The following is a 22,831-nucleotide window of genomic DNA, read 5'->3' on the forward strand; positions in this document are numbered from 1 at the left end:
CCCCAACCTCAGCCTCAAGATAAGCCAGCTATGTCGCCTTTTCCCACTCTGCCATCTCCAGCTATGGAACCTGAGGGTAGCCCAGAGAAGAAAAAGAAGTCCAAGCCATGGTCCAAGAAGCAGCTGCCGAAGAAGTCTAAGTCCTCTGGTAAACACCCAAGCGCCGAGAAGCGCGTGATAGGAGTAGCTTGGACTTAGGATAACCCAAAATTCCAGTTTGGGAAGCCCTTGCTGATGGAAGATCCACTGCGAGGGTGGGACAACCATGTGTCGAGTTGCATAATTACTACCTGTAAGCTTGTGAAGTGAAGAAGAGTTTTGTTGTCGTCCGGTACCAAAATCGTCACTTCTTGAATGGTGACAGCTACTTCAGTGTGGGCTTCAATGACTTATACGACCTCTTCAGTCTCGATAGATTGGATGTGGGGTTATTGCGATGCTGGACATTGTAAGTCGTTTAAACTAGACATTCATTAATTATTACCACTAATTCTCCAACCTAACTAACTTCTTATCTATAAACACTTGGTGCAAGAAACGAAGAAGAAGGAGCCTGTCGGATTCCTTGACCCCCAAATTATGACAATTTCTGTGATGGAAACAGAAAGGAAATTCGTTGTGGGTTATGTGGCTAAGGTAGTGACACACTTTTCGAAGAAGGACTACCTGATTGCCACTCACAACACGGGTGACCATTGGATCTTACTGGTCATGCCCCCAAGTGGAACTTGGTCTGGTACCTCGATTCATCAAGATCAGTAGTAGGACATAAAGGCGAACGGGGAGTATGTGACTATACATTGGTCTAACAAATTCTTAACGAGTAAGTTCTTCATGACTTATGTTACATATTGAACTTTTCAAACTTTTTCCGTTGACTAATAGATCCCTCTTTGCATGTAGGGCTTTTGATATGTATATACGTTGTGATCCAAAGTATGATCCAAATGAGCCCCGCACACTGACATATAAGACCGTCTTCACGGTAAGTGCCAGCAGGTATATTTGCAAATACTCTACTACTACATCTTTTTTTTTCGAACTAACTATTTCTTTTCTCTTCAGTGCCACCAACAACCACCGGGCAATGTCTGCAGCTTCTACGTTGTGCATCACATGCTGCTAGCTATGCAGCAAAGGATACGAAATCCCCAGATGTAAGATAATTGCGTATAGTCTTTTCATAACTGCTTTCATTCATTTAAGATCCGATAATAAAATGATTTTGCTCAAACTAATTGCATCTTTTCCATTACTATTTTCATTTAGCAGGAATTCAGCATACTGAACGGTAACATCGAGGAGTCTGCACTCTTCAATATTTGAGAATAGATCGCCTCGTTCATAATGACAGAAATTATCTCTTCGAAAGGCAAGTTTCATTATAGGGAGGCGGAACATTGACTTGTATAATTTGTGCTTGCACTTTCAACTTATGTAATTTGTAGTTCCATTCTTGATGTGGACTTGCACCGTTATACATTTTGATTATGTACATGTGGATATGTCCTGACTTTGGTCCATACAATGTGGATATCTGGATGTTTACTACCTTGTTTGCATGGTGTTATATGTTATCTCAATGTTGATATTTGGATATGTACTACCTTATTTGCAGGAGAAGACGACTGCCAAATTCTAATATTGATTCGGGATGTAGCTAGGAAATAAGTAAATCCCTTAGGAGAACGAGCACATTAGTGATGGGTGGTAAATGCACCCATCACTGATGACTCGGTCATTAGTGACGAGTGGTAATTGCATCCGTCATTGATGACTAGTCAGTAGTGATGGATGGTAAATGTAACCATCACTGATGACCACTATTAGTGATGGGCAACAATCCTTCTTAGGCCATAGGAGATGCACCTTAGTGACGAGTCTCAAATTTAACCCATCACTAATAACTGTCATTAGTGACGGATCTAAATCCATAACTAATATTTCATCATTAGTGACGCGATAAGTGTGACGGGTACGAGACCCATCACTAATGTCGGTTATCAACCGTCAACAATGATCTATTTTGGTGTAGTGAATACAAAAGGGAAGCCCTTTGGTAGCAACATAGGAAAAATATAGGAATACGAGACTTGCGCACTATTTTGAATTTAATCTAACTAACCGTTTTCCATTCAAAACAAGTTACTTTGCATCTCTTATTCACAAAAATCTTCTAGCTCTAATACACATATCCTTCATCATCAACAAGCACTTCTGACTGTGGGCGATGGCCTCGTCGCTCAGACAAACCGTGTTGATCAACCATATTCATCTTAGCTGAAATAATGCACAGCGTCACTTGCCCTGAGAAAATAATACAATCTGCATTAGAGAGGAACGATGTATATACTACTCCTGCTAAAGAATCAAGTGAAAATAAACTGGTAAATTTGTAGTACAAAAGAATACTAAAATCAAGATGCATGGTGTTACCAGGAAAAAATCAGTCTAGATTACTCATTAACCCAACACCTCAGACTAAAGATTTGATCTACTTAAATTAATTCTTAATTTCACACATCATACTAATACAAGGCAGATCTTCCCAAATCGGAGCAAAAGAAGTTACCGATTCTCTGAAAAAAATAAAAGCAAGTAGATCAGATGGGTACTTGGAAGATGGGGACCGATGAAATTATCTAGTAGATGGGGAAGAAGCCCACAGTCACTGCACGCAGTTGTGGCCCATGTATAGTTGCCCAGAAAGGACACGTGGCAGGCGGTGGGAAGGAGGCCTCGCTGCTTGTGAGGATGGGTACGGTCTTTTCTTTCCCCTCTTGTGTGAAAAGTAGCGAGCGACAGATCCGAGAATTATTAAACATACTAGCTGAATGGCCCAGGCACGCCACATGCACCAAGCCATATTGACACAACAAAACAATTGTATGGTTTATACATAAAAAATTAAGACACCACAACGGATAAAATGATGGCCTTAAATTCCTATCCAACTTGAACATGACAATATATCCAGATGGTCATGAGGGTCTTTCACCATTCAACTATGTAACCAAATATGCAATTTAAATATGTAACTATAACCTTTTAACCAAATTTACCTTTTGATTTGGTTACAAAAGAAAACCCAAAAACTTGTCAAAGGACAATCGCATTACTCCTGTTGACGGAATAGAAGCCAAGCTGCCCTGTTCCTCCTCTGTACCAGTACGTCTTCCACTTCCTCTTCCCCTCCCTACTGTTTGTGTTGAAGTAGTGGTTGTTGAAGCCTGGGAGGGCAGCGAGTCGTCCCTCATTGTATATGTGCTGGCCGAAGCAGGTGGATGTGGTGGCGGTTGTTGAGACCTTCCCTCTCCTCCAGAACTGGGCGCAGGCTACATACAAAAGAACTAAATATGGATGTAAAGGTTATGATTTATGAATATGGAAGGAAGCTCACCATGTGGAAGGAAGCTCACTAAGACAGGCATCTCAGAAGCTCGGCCGCTCATACTAGAGGGAGGTACAAACAAGAAAAGAAAAATCTCCTGGCTATAATCGATGAGCTTGAGAAGTGGTCCGAGCTTTGATGCCTAACAAAAAGTGAAATTAATCTCAAAATAGAAACAAACAAAAATTGGTAAAACTTCTCGGAGATGAGGAGACTAAATGGCACCAGTGTGCCAAAGTTGATATGATCATGCAAGGAGATAACAATATGCACTTTTTCCACATGGTTGCAGATGACAAATATAGGAAAACGCATCTTCAACCTAGAACAAGAAGAAGGAATAATCGAGGGCCCATCTATGTTAGAAACATATATACCTAATTATTACAAAGAGCCCTTTGATCCAAAGAAAATAGTCATGTCTCAGTAACAAAATAACAAACATATGATATTATTAAAATGACAGATGCTGAAAATAAAATTTTAATGGCACCCTTCACTGAAAAGGAAGTAAGGGACACGGTTTTCCAAATGAAAAAAAATAAAGCATCGGGTCCCAATGGCTTTTCAGCTTAGTCTTATCAGACACTTTGGGACATCATCAAAGATAATCCGATGCAAATGGTCCATGAAATGCACTCTGATAACTTACAAATATATGGCTTAAATTTTGGAGAAATAACACTTCTTCCAAAAACCAAAGAAGCTTACCGTATTAAGTAATTCAGACCAATATGTCTACTAAATGTCAGCTTCAAAATTTTCACTAAGGTGATCACAGAATAAACCGCGTGGCGGACCATATCATCTGACCCGCACAAATGACATTTATGCATGGCAAAAATATCTTAAAAGAGTGGTCACCTTATATGAGACAATACATAAACTCCATAGAAAAAAATCTGGATAGAGTAATTTTTAAAATTGACTTTGAGAAGGCCTATGACAAGGTAAAATGGCCGTTCCTGCTACAGTCCCTTCGAATGAAAGGATTCTCGCCAAAATGGTGCACATGGATCAAAAATTTTGTTTTTGGGGAAACGTAGGAGTAAAAGTCAATGATGAAATTGGGAAATTCTTTCAAACAAACAAGGGCTTGTGGCAATGAGACCCGCTCTCACCAATTCGTTTCAACAATGTCACAGATATGTTAGCAGTTCTTATAGTGAGGGCTAAGAATGCTGACCAAGTCATTGGAGTTGTACCACATCTCGTAGAAAATTGGCTGTCAATCCTCCAATATGCAGATGGCACCATCTTATTCATAGGGGACGATCTGGAAAAAGCTAAAAACATGAAACTATTGCTTTGTGCTTTCGAGCAGTTGTCTACAAAAGTGAATTATTCTACTTCGGTACATCTCAAGGTAGGGTTGTCCAATACCAAAATATACGGATGTGCACAGGATGAGCTACGTCTATGCTATCTAAGAATTCCAATTCACTACAGAAAACTAAAAAAATGTAGACTAGAAAGGAGTAGAGAAACGAATTGAAAAATAGCTGAGTAGTTGGAATGCAAAATACTTAACTGTGGGTGCTAGACTTATCCTTCTCAACTCAGTTCTTAGCAGTCTACCTGCATATATGATGTCATTCTTCCCAATACCACAAGGGGTGCTACACATAATTGACTACTTACGCTCCAGATTCTACTTGCAAAGCGATAGTCATAAGAAGAAGTATCATTTGGCAAAATGGAGAGTAATTTGCAAAACCAAAGATATGGGTCAGCTAGGGATACAAGATCTGGGTGTCCAAAATGTCTTACTCCTATGTAAGTTGCTATACAAATTACTGACCAAGGAAGGGATCTGACAAGTACTAATAAGAAAAAAAAAATACATGGGTCAAAATCAGTTTCACAAGTTAAAGGAAAATCAGGTGACTCACACTTCTGGATTGGTTTAATGAAAGTGAAAAACATTCTACTCCAAAATAGAACCTTTAAAAGAAAAGATGGTACTGAAATATGGTTTTGGGAGGATATTTTGTTAGGCAGTTTGCCATTAAGAGACCAATATCCTAACTTATATAACATTGTATGAAATAAACAAGACATTGTGGCTAGTGTTGTGGAGTCATTCCCTCCTATTTTATCCTTTAGGAGGGACATTATTGACTCCAGATTAGTGGAATAGAATGATTTGATGGCATGTATCGAGAACATCACTATGAGTGAAGGACAAGACGAATTTATTTGGAACTTAATCCGGCCAGGAAAGTTTTTGGTAATTTCTCTCTACATGGCACTTGTGCAAGGTGACAATCAGATATGAACAATAATATATGGAAATTAAAATTACCTCTAAAAACTAAAATATTTCTTTGGTATTTAAACACAGGTGTTCAACTAACACATGATAACCTAAGCAAAAGATAATGACCAGATGATCAGAAGTGTTGCTTTTGTCATAGATCAAAGACAATTAAGCACCTCTTTTTTATTGTCATTTCACTAGCGCATGGTTTATAGTCCACGGAGCCACAAATAATCTTTACCAACCGCGGAGTGTTTCGAATATATTTGGGAATTGGTTTCAACGTCTAAGTAAAAGTTTGAGCATTATAATACTGGCAGCGATGGCCACTTTGTTAGTTCATATGGCTATGCAGTAATGATATCATCTTTAACTAGAAATAATCTTTTCCTCCTCTTAAGGTTATTTTTACACACACTGGCTCTGTTTATGGTCGTTGTTACATCAGCATGAGCATCGTAGACTAGTAACTACGGCATGGGCACGCCTAGAGAGAGTGACTAGGGAGCTTTTCACCCATTTTGGATGGCAGACTAGATTGCGAATCGAAGCATAGGTGCAATAAAATCAGATGAGGAATGTTGCTTGTATCTTGTTTGGATTTTCTCTAATTTTTTTTGTAATAGTTTTGTTCTATTTTTTGTTTGGGCTGTGTGCATCAAATACAGAGGTCAGGGGAATACTCTTGTGCAGTTGTATCACCTCAATGTAATGATGAGAGTTAATAAAGTTTTTCTTTCAAAAAAATGTTTCCTCTTCCTAATTTCAATGTCTGGCCTTAGCTTCAAGGCACAATTTGTAACACCCGGTTTTAAAGGAACAAAACCAGGTACAACCACATGTATGTCAGGATCAAGTTTCATACATTCGTTACATCATCAACATATCATCACAGTGCCACAATTACAATATCATCATATTTATTACAAAAGGACCCACATGTCTTAAATAAAGCATAGCAAAAAGTAAATTCTAGCGCCAGAGGGTCCTCCATCTTCCACATGCGTCAACCGAGGGAACACCAGCCAAGAAAAGGACCTCCGGGTTGAAGTTGTCTCCATCATAGAGTGTAGCTTCATTGTTGGCTTCTGAACAACGGTAGAATGCAATAGAGAAAACAACGAGTGTGAGTACATAATATACTCCACAAGTGTAGAAAAGCATGATATGTGGCTTAAGACAAGAAAAGTTAGACATTTGTTTACTACACTAAGCAACCTTGACCTATAACTCTAACAAAAGGCATCATATTTATTAAGTGTGAAGACACCACTTAAACAAGAGGAACATCTCATTGGATTCCATCCGACTACCAAGACTCACTAGGTAATGCCATTACTTGGCTACCCAACCATCCATCCTAGACCCCTAATCTCAACTAATCAAGAAAAAGTCCAAGCTGCTCTTGACCATGAGCACGGCTGATCGATCAGTTTCATACTCTGCAGAGTTTACACACTTTACCCACGAGTCATAATCAACTCTTTTGCTGATACCCGTTGGTACCTTACATACTTCCGAGGTGTGCGCCAAGAGATCACTATAAGGCCTTTACAAAACTCCCGTCGACCCGTAAGCACCCACTAAGATTTCACCGCTAACAGTGATTCCATCACTACAGAAGCCCCCTCTTGTGCCATTCAACCATCCACTGATGCCTACAGAATCGGAGGGGTGGCTAATTAATTGGCCAGGTCGTACCCATATAAGCCTCGTGGTTGTGCCATTTAACCGGGTTACATGCTTCAAGAACCGGTACTTAGGATTCCACACAGCTACAAACTATAATCCAATTGTGCATTCCCACACACGTGCATACCCGCACCGTCATCAAACCAACCATCCTGCTAGGATACCTAAATTCCATGTTTCTACAAAAATTACCATTCCCGGTTCATGTTGCATAGACATTAATCATATTTACTTTATAACCCAACCAACCATGACATCGACTAAGCGTAACTACCCTTATCCCAGTGACTCTATCAACGGAGGCAAGGAAAATGATACAAATACTAGTAAACCCTAACAAGGGATTCCAATTTAGACCAAGCATGCAAGAAGGACAAAATCCTAACATACAACCCTAAGTTAGGTGCAAAATGAGCAAGGACACTTGCCTTTAGTGGAGGGTTGCTCAAATTCTTCAAAAGTCTGATCCTGCAGGTTCACGAACTGCTCACCTCCTAAATATCGGCATAACAGAAAAGCACACCAAGGAAACAACTAAGACATGTACACCAAAAATTAATAAAACTCAGTAAAAACCCTATAAAAATATTCTACACATCACTGCAAGAATTTGAGCGTCAAAATCACGTAAAACGAAGCTACAATCAAGAAGTTATGAGGGTTCGAAGCTCTAAGGGCTTTTCTGCAAAATTATCAAATTTCAGAGAATAAACAGATTTATTTTATACTGAAAAACCTATTTATTTCTCATGGTGATGTCATTATTCAAAATTGAAATATTTTTGTTAATAAAAACATGTGAACTGGGTCCATGCGGCTATGAACTGAAGGGAGGGCCTCCATCCATGGGTCTACCATGGACCACAAGCGTTGACAGGGGCTTCTGCGGTGGCAGGTAGCTGGAGATTAGCTAGAAAGGGGCTCCAGTGGCTGGAGCTCTCTGACGAGTGGCGGAAAAAGGGAGGGGGGACACCGGCAAGCTCACCCTAAGCGAAAACAAGGCCGGAGCAGAGATGAGGAGGCCAGGTGATGGTAACGACGACGGCGGTGGACGGTGCGGTGTTTAGGAAGGTGCTCCGGTGGCTGATTGATGACGATGACCCTCGAGATCGCCTCTGGATGGACCTGTGAAGCCAGAGAGGGGGTTAGCATGCCTGGTGATAATGCAGAGGCACAGAATTGCGGTGGCAGGGCTACTCACCACAGGTGAAGAAGAAGAGGGTGGTGACAGTGCTACAAGCGAGAAGACGGGGTCTGAACGGGTGAAAGAGGTGCAGAACTTCATTGTGGTGGTGGATGGTGTCTTCAATAGGAGCGGCCGGGTCATGGAGAAAAACGGGCGGCGGTGTTAAAGGCCATAAGGCCGGCGGTTTCCTCATTAAATCGGGCATTGAGAGAGGGATTGAAGAGGGAAAATGGATGGGGCATCTTGCTAGGGCATAAAGCCTTGGATTTGCTGTATCAGTGGGGCAGTGCTGGATCAGTGGTAGATGGCAGACTGGATCAGACGACCGGAGAAAGAGGACGAACCAGGCGCGCAGCTCAGTAGCGGCTCGGCGGCAGCTTGGCTTCAGTTCAGCTCGAGCCGGGCCTGTTGGTCAAAGAGAGCGGCGGGAGGGAGAGGCCGGCTTGGTCGGGCGGGCAAGGCCTAGCACGCGCACGGGAGATGGAGGGTGAGCCAGCCCGAGGGAGAGAAAGAGAGAGGGAGAAATTGGATTGGGCTGGGCTTTTAGGTAGGAAAAGGGCCCAAGAGGATTTAGGAATTAGGGGAAAGACTTTTTTTTTACTTTTGAACCATTTTCGCAAAGAGATTTCAATCGAGCTTATTCTAGCGAAATTTTACAAACATTTTCCACACATAAACAGCTGTTGCAACTACTGCAGCATGAATGCATCAAACATAAATATAACCTATGAAAAATTAAATTTAGAATTTAATTTTCTTTAAATCAAACAAAATCAACAACACCTATGAGATTCTAGCAAATTTTTATCTATTGAGAAAATTGGAAAGCTAGGGTTTCACAAACCTACCCCCAATAGGTTGAATCTCACCCTCGAGATTTGGAAGGATTGTAGAAGAGATGGGGAAGCTCTGTCTTCAAATCGTCTTCTTTTTTCCAGATAGCTTCTTCTTCTGAATGATGCTTCCACTGCACTTTGCACATATGCACTCTCCTGTTTCGGGTAACCCGTTCTGACACCTCAAGAATCTTGATAGGATATTCTGCGTAGGAGTGATCTTCTCGCACATCCAGGTCCTCTACTGGTAGCTGTTCCTCGGGAAATTCTAGACACTTTTTCAATTGTGACACATGGAAAACATCATGTACTCCCGAGAGTTGAGGTGGTAACTCAAGCTGGTAATCTACTTTGCCTCGTCTTTCCAGTATCTTGTTTGGGCCAATAAATCGAGGTGAAAGCTTTCCTTTGACCCTGAATCTGCGTAGACCTCTTATAGTTGACACCTTGAGATACACGAATTCTCCTACTTAGAAGGTTAATTCTCGACGTTGGTGATCCACATAGCTCTTTCGTCTTGACTGAGAAGTTTTCAGATTATCCCTAATCTCTTGTACTTGTCTTTCTGCTTCTCTCAGAACTTCTGGGCCAATACTTGGCCTTCCCTGATCTTATTCTAGAATAGCCGGGTTCTACACTTCCTCCAATACAAGGCTTCAAAAGGAGACATCTTGAGACTAGCTTGATAATTGTAGTTGTACGAGAACTCTACATAAGGTAATTTTTTGTCCCAACTGTTACCATTCTTCATAGCACATGCTCTCAACATGTCTTCAAAGATTTGATTTACCCTTTCTCTCTATCCGTCAGTTTACGGGTGATACGCTGAGCTAAAATTCAACCTTTTATCCATGGACTCAGTTTAGCAGGTTATTCAAGGATTTGATTTACCCTTCCTCATGTTTCCTTAACTGTCTGGATCATATGCTACCACATAACCTTTTTGCATGAGCACACATCCTAACCCTTGATGAGACATGTCACAACACACTAAGAACGGCTTCTGGGTATCTGGCATGATCAGTACTAGAGCTGAGGTTACTATTTTATTTAACTCATTGAAACTAGCTTCTCAAGCGGCTGTCCACTTGAACTCTGCAACTTTCTCTAGAAGTTCCATCATTGGCTTAGCTGTCTTTAGAGAAACCTTCTATGAACCGACAGTAATAACCTGCTAGACCAAGAAACTACAGATCTCTGAAATATTCTGCGGTGGTCTCCAGTTTAGAACATCTCTCAGTTTGGATGGGTCCACAAATACACCTCTTACTGATATAATATGACCTAGGAAGGGAACTTCCTTCAACCAGAACTCACACTTGCTCAACTTGGCATACAACTAGTTCTCCTTGAGTTTCTGCAGTACCAGCCTTAGGTGTTCCTCGTGTTCTTCCTCGTTCTTGGAAAAAACCAGGATATCGTAGATAAACACAACAATAAACTTGTCCAAATACTCCATAAAAACCTTACTCATCAGATACATAAAGTAAGTTGGGGCATTTGTCAATCCGAATGACATCATCGTGTACTCACATAGGCCATAATGAGTAATGAACGCGGTTCTTAGGAATATCTGAGGCACGAATTTACATCTAATGATACCAAGACCGAAGGTAAATCTTGGATAACATGCATGCTCCTTTCAGCTGGTTAAACAAATCTTCAATGCGGGGCAAGGGATACTTTTTCTTGATTGTTACTTCATTAAGGGCTCGATAATTTATACACATCCTTTGTGTTCCATTCTTCTTCAGTACAAAGATGACTAGGGCTCCCCAGGGTGAAGAACTGGGACGAATAAACCCTTTGTCTAATAGCTCTTGGATTCGCTCCTTGAGCTCAACAAGCTGATTGGCATCCATTCTATAGGATCTCTTATATATAGGAGCAGTTCCAAGTACTAACTCAATAATGAACTCAATATCACGGTCTGGCGGCATACCTGGCAAATCTTCCGAGAAGACATCCGGAAACTCATTGACCACTTTGCTATCTTCCACTGCATTAGCCTAGTTGAGACTAGTGTTGACAGCTGACTCTGTTGTAGTTTGGAACTCCACTTTGGTACCATCTATATGTGTCAACTGTACTATCTTTGTGGCACATCTAATAATTCCATTGTACTTGGTTAACTAGTCCATTCTTAGTATGATATCTATCCCCTTGGATCCCAGAATGATAAGATTTGTAAGAAAATCTACCCCCTTATGTTTATACTTGTCTTAGGGCATACATGCCTTGACTCCATTACTCCTCCAGGAGAACTACCAAAAACCCGATTTTTCAGTAACCTTGGCAATTTATATGTAGTCACAAACTAAGATGATATAAATGAATGTGTAGCACCAGAATCAAATAAAACTGTAGCAGAGTGAGAGTTGGCGGAAAACATACCCAGTACCACATCAGGAGCGTCCTGGGCTTCTTCCACTGCAACACGGTTGACACAACCGTGCATAGCATTCTGTCAGGGTTGTTGCTGGTTGTTGCCCTGAGCTTGTGCCTAGCCTTGCTACTTTTGGGACATTTGTTGGCGAGATGCCCGAATTTACCACAACTAAAGCACGAGCCAATGTTGCTTGATACTTGACCGGTGCAGTTCTGCTGTAGGGGTTGGTTGTTGTGGTTGGGTCACTACTACTAGTAGTTAGGGCACGACTGCTGTTGTTGCTGCATTGGTTGCACTGGCTGCTTATACGCACATATAACCTAGTTAGGTACCTTTTACGGTGGCCTCTACTGTGGGCACTATCCTCCCTGGTGAAACATAGGACTTGGGGTAGAGGGGTTGTAGTGGGGACAGGTGTTGCTGCGTGAAGACTGACCTTGCAGGCTACACTTGTGTTCCTGTCCCATATTTTGCCTCTTCTTTTTTCATGATGATTGCTCTGTCTACCGGCTTTTGGAAGCTAGGGTACTCATTGGCCGAGAGAGCATACTGAAGTTCTGTGTTGAGCCCTTCCAAGAAATAGTCCTACTTCTTCTCATCTGTGTCCACATCATCAAGGGCATAGCAAGAGAGCTTTGTGAACTTGGTGAGGTACTATATCACTGTCATGGGTCCTTGCTTTAGACTGAGGAACTCCTTCCTCTTTAGCTTCACTTCTCCTGCAAGAACATGATGTGCGCAGAAACTGTTCCTGGACTCTGCCCATGTGATCTGTTGGGGATCCTCATGTGCAGTAGTGTACGTTGTCCACCATTCCTATGTTGCCCCCCCCCCCTAAGTTAGTGGGGGGAGGAAAGAACTCTTTTCCTTCCGATACACTGGGCTATCTGCAGCTTGCTTTCAATAATCTTTAGCCAGTTATCTACTTTCATAGGTTCAACTTCTTGGTAGAGGGTGGGTGGCTGAGTGCTTAAGAAAGTTTTGAGCTTGGACTGTGGTGGTGCTTGCTGGACTTGGGGTTGTTGGCTATTGGCCATAGTCTGCACCAGACCTTGGAGTATCATTATCACTTGGTTTGCATCCACCAAAGGGGATGGGGTGGGAGATCGTGCTGGTTGGCGTTGGTGTTGTTGATGTTGATGTTGCTATTAGTGTTGGTGTTGTTGCAACACCTGGTGTTCGCCATCTGTTGGTAGCCATGATACGAGCGGGCGACATAAGGGTATAGCAAGGGTTGATACTGCAAGATAGGATATGAAAAGAATAGATAGCAAGAATAAAAGGACTCCCAACTAATATTATATTATTATAAGATAAACTAATGCAATGTGGAGGAAGAACTCCCACATTACACCAACACTCATACAAAGATCCAACTCATAACAAGGTTCACACCACAGACATAAGCATCAACCACACACTAGAATAGATAACACAAGACAACGAAAACAAACAGGTCTAAACGATTTGCTTTGCGAGGGACATCCTCCTAAATCTGTACTACTCATCGCCTGCTGGACCTATGCAGCCTCCAGATGAAGCCTCTTGCATGGAGGGGAACGGGATTGTGCAGCCACGGGTCTCTCGGGGTCCTTCTCTGGAAACTAGTTAGGATCCTCTAGTAAGATCTGAAGCTCATGGATGTGCTGCTCCTGCTCTGTGTGACGCATGTGCATATCCTCAAGCTCATCGAGGGCCCTGTCAAGCTCTGCGTAGAGGTCGGTGGTGAGGTGGACCTGCTCTCTCAGACATCCATCTAGCTCATTATTGACAGGAGCGAAGATGACTTCCAAGCTGCCAGTCGGACACTGCGGGAACTTGCTGAATTGAGTGGAGCGAAGGACCTGTCTGTTCTCCCTGCAAAGAATAGTAAGAGCCTGGCAGGTAGCGTCCTTGATCCCAACCTCAAAGGTAGCTCTGGGGTTGATGGCGGAGTGAACACAGTGAACCCGACGAGTACCTTCATCGGTGGCCTTCTCGAACATGGTGACCTCCACTGTCCAGTAGTAGCCATGGTTACCAAGGGGAATCCTAACCCCCTTATAGTTTGGGGCCTCGTGGAAACCCAAATCCTGGAGCAGGTACCACTGCGTGCAGGGGAAGTAGCCGGCCTGTTGTCCATCAAAGTGAAACTCAGCAGGGGGCTAGAGCGCCTACACAATGCCAGTGGGAACCTCCTGAGCGGGAACCAGAACACACTTGTGTGGGGTTATCTTTGTGCGGGCCATTTAAAATTTTAAACATGATAGAAAATTTGTAACAGCTTTTATAAAGAGTAATAATAGACAAAGAAAGGCAAAACTGAAAAGAAAACAATTTTATTAAAAATAGTTTGTACAAATATAAGCCCTTAACACGTCCCTTTTTACCTAGGCTACGTCCTACGGTCAACACAGCTCTGATACCACTTCTGTAACACTCGATTTTAAAGAAACAAAATTAGGTACAATTACATGTATGCTAGGATCAAGTTTCATACATGCGTTATATCATCAATGTATCATCACAGTGCCATGACTAGAATATCATCATATTTATTACAAAAGGACCCACAGGTCTTAAATAAAGCATAATATAAAGTAAATTCTAGCGCCAGAGGGTCTTCTATCTTCCGCAGGTGTCAACCGGGGAAACATCAGCCTAGAAAAGAGCTCTAGGTCGAAGTCATCTCCATCATAGAGTGCAGCCACATTGTTGGCTTCTGAACAGTGGTAGAATGCAATAGAGAAAACAATGGGTGTGAGTACATAATGTACTCCGTATGTGTAGGAAAGCATGATATGGGGCTTAAGGCAAGAAAAGTTAGACACTGGTTTACTGCACTAAGCAACCTTGACATATAACTCTAACAAAAGGCATCCTATTTACTAAGTGTGAAGACACCACTTAAACAAGAGGAACAACTCATTGGATTCCATCCGACTACTAAGACTCACTAGGTAATCCCATTACCTAGCTACCCGACCATCCATCCTTGATCCCTGATCCCAACTAATCAAGAAGAAGGTCAAGCCGCTCTTGATCGTGAGCACGGCTGATTGATCAGTTTTATACTCTACAGAGTTTGCACACTTCACCCACGAGTCATGATCAACTCTTTTTCTGGTACCCATCGGTACCTTACACACTTTCGAGGTGTGAGCTGAGAGATCACTACAAGACCTTTACAAAACTACCATCAACCCGTAAGCATCCACTAAGGTTTCACCGTTAACAGTGATTCCATCACTGTAGAAGCCCCCTCTTGTGTCACTGAACTGTCCACTGCTGCCTACAGAATCGGAGGGGTGGCTAATTAATTGGCCAAACCATACCCATATAAGCCTCGTGGTTACGCTGTTTAGTCGGGTTACATGCTTCAAGAACCGGTCCTTAGGATCCCACACAGTTACAAACCACAATCCAACTATGCATTCCCGCACACGTGCATACCCGCACCATTATCAAACCAGCCATCTTGCTAGATCCCTAAATTCTATGTTGCTACAAAAATTATCATTCCCGATTCATGTTGCATAGACATTAATCATATTTACTTTATAACCCAACCAACCATGATAGCGACTAAGCGTAACTACCTTTATCCCAGGGACTCTATCAACAACGACAAGGAAAATGATACAAATACTAGTAAACCCTAACAAGGGATTCCAATTTAGACCAAGCATGCAAGAAGGATAAAATGCTAACACACGACCCTAGGTTAGGTGCAAAATGAGCATGGACACTTGCCTTCAGCGAAGAGTTGCTCAAATTCTTCAAAAGTCTGATCTTGCAGGTTCACGTATTGCTCACCTCCTAAATATCGGCATACCGGAAAAGAAAACCAAGGAAACAACTAAGAACAATACACCAAACAGTAATAAAACTCAGTAAAAACCCTATAAAAATATTATACATGTCGCTACGACGCACAGATCATGTAAAACGGAGCTACGATCAAGAAGTTACGAGGGTTTGAAGCTCTAATGCTTTTCTGCAAAATTATCAAATTTCAGAGAATAAAGAGATTTATTTTATACTAAAAACCTATTTATTGCGCATGGTGATGTCATTATTCAAAATTGAAATATTTTTGTTAATAAAAACGTGTGAACCAGGTCCATCGTGGACCATAGGCGCCGATGGGGGCTTCTGTGGTGGTGGGCGGCCGGAGAGATGCCAAAAATGGGCTTCGGCGGTCAGAGCGCTCCAACGAGTGGTGGAAAAAGGAAGTGGAACACTGGCAAGCTCACCCCAAGCGAGAACGAGGCCGGAGTGGAGACGAGGTGGCCGGGCGATGGGAATGGCGACGGTGGTGGATGATGCGGCATTGGGGAAGGTGTACCGGTGGCCGATTGACAATGACGAAGACCCTCAAGATTGCTTCCGGAGGGACTTGTGAAGCCGGAGAGGGAGTTAGCATGGCCAGTGATGGCGCGGAGGCGCGGAATTGCGGTGGCGACGCTACTCACCGGAGACGAAGAAGGAGAGGGTAGCGGCGACGCTATGGGAGAGAAGATGGGGTGTGAACGGGTGAAAGAGGTGCGAAACATTGTCATGGTGGTGGACGGCGGCTTAAATAGGCACATGGGCGAGCAGAGCAGCTGGGGCGCAGAGAAAAATGAGCGGCAACATTAATGGCCATATCGCCAACGGTTTCCTCATTAAATCAGGCATTGAGATAGGATTGGATAAGGGAAACAAATGGGGGCGTCTTGATGGGGCTTCAAGCCTCGGTTTTTCCCGTTTCCAGAAGGAGAGAGGGCGCAAGGAAGCGTTGGGTCGGCAGCAAAGAGCGGAGGGGATCAAGTGGCCAGAGGAAGAAGATGAATCGGGATGCGCCGCTCGACTGCGGCTTGGCTTTGGCTCGACGACGGCTTGGCTTCGGCTCGGCTCGAGCTGGGCCTGTTGGTCAGAGAGAGCGGCGGGAGGGAGAGGCCGGTTTGGCCGGGCGGGCCAGGCCTAGCGCGTGCGGTGGAGAGGCCATCGTCAGCCCAAGTGGGGAGGAGGAGGGGGAGCCAGCCCGAGGGAGAGAAAGAGAGAGGGAGAAAGAGGATTGGGCTAGGCTTTAGGTAGGAAAACGGCCCAAGAGGGTTTAGGAATTAGGAAAAAGGCTCTTATTTTTTTACTTTTGAACCATTTTCATAAAGAGATTTCAACCGACCACATTCTAGCGAGATTTTACTGTTTTTCACATATACTCAGCTATTGCAACTACTGTAGCATGAATGCACCAAACATAAATATAACCTATGGCAAATTAAATTTAGAAATTAATTTTCGTTAAATCAAACAAAATCTACAACACCTATTAGATTTTAGCAAATTTTAGTCTATTGAGAAAAGTGGAAAGCTAGGGTGGTACACAATTCAAGTAATGTGTCCTTGTTTCCCATAGTTGAGCAAGTGATGGTTGCCATCCTTGCTCTTCCTGTAAAGACCGGTTTCTCATCAGGTCCCTTTCTTCTACACTTCTTTGGACGGCCTAGGTGTCTTGAGAATTCTGGAGGATCAATATCCAGTGTATCTGTTTTGTTCCAATCATGCTTTGTAGGAACTGGATAAATAATGCTTTCGTATGCTCTAATGTAAGCTTCCTTCTTGAACCACTCGATTACAAAGCCTTAAAAATAGCAGAGCATGCATGTTTGCAAGGTATTCCAGCCAAGTTCCACTTGAAACAACCATATGTCCTGTTAGTAAGATTTACCTCATATGTCCTTTAAGCACAGCTGACTAGCCGCCAAAGGTTCACACTAGCACAAATAGGCCAACTATATCCAGTGTCCCTCTTCTCAAGCTCCAATTTCTCAGAAATTGATGGTGTGATCACCCAGCCTACATTGGCAGCCACACTGACTTTTGTCACTGCACTTCCGCTACTACATAAACAATTTTTGGAGGCAGTGGTAACCTATTTATAGAGGTGTTTAGCCACTTGTATTTGATCGAAGGCATGTGAAAATAGACGATTTCCATATGCGCAAAATAGACCACCGATGGACACCTAATACTAGAGATGGTTTACTTAAGAAACTGTTTGTGGTAGCCGGTCCCCGAATCGACGTTTTTTGACCCGAAAAAACCGAATTTTTTTGCCTGACCAGGCACCCCTCGTTGCGGTTCGTGATAATCAAACCCAGGATCTCTTATCTTGTGCGATACATCATTACCATCCACCACAAAAGTACTAATGATATTAATAGCATATGCAATCATTTTAATCTTATCTTGTGCGATACATCATTACCATCCACCTCGTTTGCTTTAGTTTGTTCTTTGATGATCGTTGTCGGTGTATCAGGAACCGGGGGTCCCCGAATCCCGAGGTCAGGCCGGTAATCCGCCACGTGGCGTCATCCCGTGGAGTTTGCTCCGCGAGGTAAAAAAGATTAAGTCCCAGGAGAGGGCGCTTGGGGCCACAGTCGGTGATCCGCGAGCACTCCAGTTCCCTGATGATCTGCGAAGTCTAAGTGCCGGGAAGAAAGTGCTCGGGAAGGTGTACGGTGATCCCCGAGCACCCGAGTCCCCCGACGACCAGGAGGGCTAAGTACCAGGAGAAGTGTACCTGGGGCCGCGAGCGGTGGCCCCCCGGGCGCCAAGTATCTTTTTTTGCGATTTTTATCTCGTATAAAAGACGGGGGTTTCAAAGTTGTTTGGGAAGGAAAGAGATGATTTTTGGAATTTTATCTGGTTGGTCTCATAATAAATATATTTTTTTTATCTAAGTCATTATAACTTGGGCCCACGGTGGATGGATGGCTATATGTTTTTCTTTTTCTCTAATTAATTATGAGAATTTGCTTGAGTTTGACATTTTACCATCCCCTGCGTGTTTCCTGCCTCCCAGTCCGGTTTGTTTGATTCTGCCAATGGCTCATTTGCACGTCGAGTAATTGAAGCAGGGAAAAGGAGTCGTCGTTGTCTCGTAGATGACATGTCCATCCGACAACAACACTGCAACAGCAGCAGTGGTGATAACTGCCGCTTTGAGGACTGCCGCACGTTGCCACCGGCTCACCGAATCACAAGCTTGACTGCCTCTTTCTCTACGGTTTTGCTGAACTTGTCAAGCCTGGGTGGTCCGTCACAATCACTTAAAGAACGAGCCATTGAAGCCTAGCCTGATCCACTCTCTTGCGTTTTCTATTCCAAGCATCTTGTTCCACGAATTCAAGAAAGGGCGAGCAGCCAAAGGCCACCCAGATCCATCCATGGCGACACCGACCGTCGTCTTGCTGCCCGTGTGGGGCACCGGCCATCTCATGTCCATGCTGGAAGCCGGAAAGCGGCTGCTCCGCCGCAGGGGCCGCGCGCTCTCGCTCACCGTGCTGGTCATGCGGCCGCCGACAGAGCAGCTCGCATCGGAGGTTGCCGGACACATAAGCCGGGAGGAGGCCTCCGGCCTCGACATATGCTTCATCCAGCTCCCCGCCGTCGCGCCCCCGGTGGACCACGTGGGCATCGAGGAGTTCGTCTCCCGTTTCGTGCTGCTGCACGCGCCCCACGTCAGGGCGGCCATCTCCGGCCTGGCGTGCCCGGTAGCCGCGCTCGTCATCGACTTCTTCTGCACCACGCTGCTCGACGTGTCCCGCGAGCTCGCCGTGCCGGCGTATGTATACTTCACCTCCAACGCCGCGATGCTCGCGCTCTTCCTGCACTTGCCGGTGCTCCACGAGGAGGTGACGGTCGAGTTCGAGGAGATGGAGGGCATGGTGGACGTGCCCGGTCTGCCGCCGGTGCCGCCGTCGTCCCTTCCGTTGCCGCTGATGGACAAGAAGAACCCGAATTACACGTGGTTCGTGTACCACGGCAGGCGTTTCATGGAGACCGACGGCATCATCGTTAACACGGCTGCCGAGCTCGAGCAGAGGGTCATTGCTGCCATCGCCGACGGCCGGTGCACACACGGAGTCCGTGCCCCGACGATCTATCCAATAGGGCCGGTAATCTCGTTCAACCCGCCCACTAATCAGCCGCACGAGTGCGTGCGGTGGCTTGGGACACAGCCTCCGGCCTCCGTGGTGCTCCTCTGCTTCGGGAGCGGTGGGTTCTTCACTGCGCCGCAGGCGCACGAGATAGCCCGCGGCCTGGAGCATAGCGGGCACCGCTTCCTCTGGGTGCTGCGCGGCCCGCCAGTACCGGGCGGGCGGAAACCCACGGACGCTAACCTCGAGGAGCTGCTCCCCGATGGCTTCCTTGAGAGGACCAAGGACAAAGGCCTCGTGTGGCCGACGATTGCGCCGCAGAAGGAGATACTCGCCCACAGCGCCGTGGGGGGTTTCGTGACGCACGGCGGGTGGAACTCGGTCCTCGAGAGCCTGTGGTTCGGCGTGCCGATGGCGCCGTGGCCGCTCTACGCCGAGCAGCACCTGAACGCGTTCGTGCTGGTGGCCGGCATGGGCGTAGCCGTGGCGATGAAGGTGGACAGGAAGCGGAAAAACTTCGTGGAGGCGGCGGAGCTGGAGCGAGTGGTGAAGACACTGATGGGCGGTGGGGAGGAGGGATGGAAGGCGAGGGAGAAGGCCATGGAGATGAAGGCCGCGTGCCGGATGGCTGTGGAGGAGGGTGGTTCATCTTACTGTGCGCTGCAGAGGCTCTCCGAGGAGCTGTACAAAGGCGCGGCGGTGGAGGTGAAGAAGTGAGGCCGAGAAGCAGTTCCACCTCTGTTACGTGTTCTTCATAGTGTCATCGTGCTTTGGCAATGCACCTTGGGTGCTCTGTTTCCTGTTCTACATGTCTGTGGCAAGTGTATAATCTCCGTGGCAAGTTGGACAACGCATGCCAGTACCAAATAATGCCTATAAAAGTTATCAAGGCTTTTAAAGTTGGACACGACTAAATACTGGACTGTGCATGCTATAAACGGATAGCATGTACATCCTTAATTAAGAAAATATTTAATTAATTGCTTTTCTAATTAGGGCAAATTAGCATGACACACGTAGAGCACGCCCGCAACAATACCTGAGAAAAAGTGAATTTGTCTGTCCACAGGCAAAAATCATATGCATTGAAAAAAGTATTTTATATACTATAGAAAAGCATTTCATATGCTGTGAAAAAGCATTTTATCTAACTATTTTTTCTATTTTTAGTAATCCTAACAAAGACTAGTAGGATATAACAGCAAAGAAGAGAGATGCACCCAAGCAGTTCAGAAAATCCAGAAAGCAAATTGTTTCAATTTGAAAAACTCAAATCCGTGTAAACTCATAAAAAACATATTAGTTCCAAATTACAAGCAATTCATATGAACCAGAAAAGCATATTATGTGAATTTGAAAAGCAAAATTAGCATAACTGGGTACAGATTTGAGAAAAATATTTTGACGAATAAGCAAGTTTTTGTATAGTTATGATCAAGTTTTTAAAAATCATAAGCAAATTATAATACACACAGAAGCACTTTTTTATATGAAGTTGATGTTAGAAAAAAATATCGTCAAAATATACTCAACTGAGATCTAGGTTTGAAGCTCTTACGCACGAAACACAATAGTGCGATCAGATTTTAATTTAGATACTCGGTTTGAAAACTATGAGTTTTTTAAAATTTTAAAATAGAGTTGCATGTGAATGACATCAGTAATTTTATCATCTTTTACTTTTCATACATACAACAGCACTGGACCTCTGATACTAAATGTTCGGCCGATCTGAGTATGCATGCCGCGTGATAAGGGTATGCACGCTCGAAATTTAGTCTTTAGGTTTAAGGTTATCATGGAACACGAGTTAGGTAAATCTCGACAAAAAAATCTCTCTATGAGAATCGGTCATGTTACTGAGATGATGCTGGTGTCAGAATTGTGGGTCGTAAATTGTGAAAATATTTGTACGTTGGGCAATAATTACCATAATTCATTGATCTACCAAAGACCGGCTATATAGCAGTACAAGTACAATGCAACAAGATTATTATCCTAACCACTCGAGAGATTATAGGGATTACAGGCCAACAAAGATAGAAACATATCTTCTAGACGGTGGACCTTTGCCTTGATGTAACTGCATCAGGAGCCAAACGCTACACGGAGTCTTGCACTGAAAGCTGCAGACGTGGCGGACATAGAACCATAGGAGCGGAGGCAAAGACGTACAATCTAACACCCCTAGCAGTCGGAGCGTCACGGACGCTCAGGGTAGAGCAGAACTCGGAGAATGTCGCTGCCAGTAAACTACCCTTCGTGAAGATGTCGATGAACTGCTGAGTTGTAGGCACATGGAGAACCCGCATGTCACCCAGGCCAACATGCTCACACACAAAATGGAGATCAATCTCAACATATTTAGTACGTTGGTGTTGAACTAGGTTGTTGAAGAGGTACATGGTGGAGACATTGTCGCAGTAGACGACTGTGGCATGACAGAGAGGCCGATGGAGCTCGTGAAGGAGTTGGCAGAAGCTAGCATGATTTGGCAACAACATTAGCAACTACGCGATATTTGGTCTCTGCTCTAGAATGGGAGATAGTGTGCTGCTGCTTAGAGGACCATGAGACGAGGCTATCATCAAGGAACACTGCATAACCAGAGGTGGACTTGCGAGTGTCTAGACAGCCTGCCCAGTCCACATCTGAGGAAGCAACGAGGGCATCGAGGTTGGTGCAGCGCAAGCGCAAGCCATAAGACATAATACCTTTAAGATACCGAAGGATGCACTTGATAAGATAGAGGTGTCGTTCACGGGGATCATGCATGTGAAGACACACCTGCTGAACAATACAGACAATGTTTGGTCATGTAAAGGTCAAGTACTGTAGTGCACCAGCGAAGCTACGGCACTGAGTAGGATTGGTGACAGGAGGACTGGACGCGGGAAGCTTGACATGGGTGTTGATTGGAGTGGCGTACGAGTTGCACGAAGACATACCCGCACGGTCTAAAATCTCTGTGACATAGTGGCGGAGACAAAAATATGCCATTAGCATCTCGGGAGACTGTCAAGCCAAGAAAAAAATGAAGAGTGTCCATATTAGTCATAGAAAATTCACGCTGTAGAGCGGAGATGGTCTACTGAAGAAGAGTGGAAGTAGAAGCTATGAGGACGATGCCATCGACATAAAAACGAAGGTAGATGACATCAGTACCA

The 22,831-nt window shown here is 44.3% G+C and overlaps 1 protein-coding gene across 1 annotated transcript; it reads left to right on the top strand.

Moving 5' to 3' along the window:
* Positions 1-18,742: 18,742 nt before the first annotated feature.
* Positions 18,743-20,563, top strand: LOC133891431 (anthocyanidin 3-O-glucosyltransferase 2-like). Its single transcript, XM_062332145.1, has one exon. It carries the CDS (start codon positions 18,951-18,953, stop codon positions 20,379-20,381), a length of 1,431 nt encoding a protein of 476 aa, XP_062188129.1. The 5' UTR covers positions 18,743-18,950; the 3' UTR covers positions 20,382-20,563.
* Positions 20,564-22,831: the final 2,268 nt, after the last annotated feature.

This window comes from Phragmites australis, chromosome 14 (genome assembly GCF_958298935.1).
Source record: "Phragmites australis chromosome 14, lpPhrAust1.1, whole genome shotgun sequence".
Classification (NCBI taxonomy): Eukaryota; Viridiplantae; Streptophyta; class Magnoliopsida; order Poales; family Poaceae; genus Phragmites; species Phragmites australis.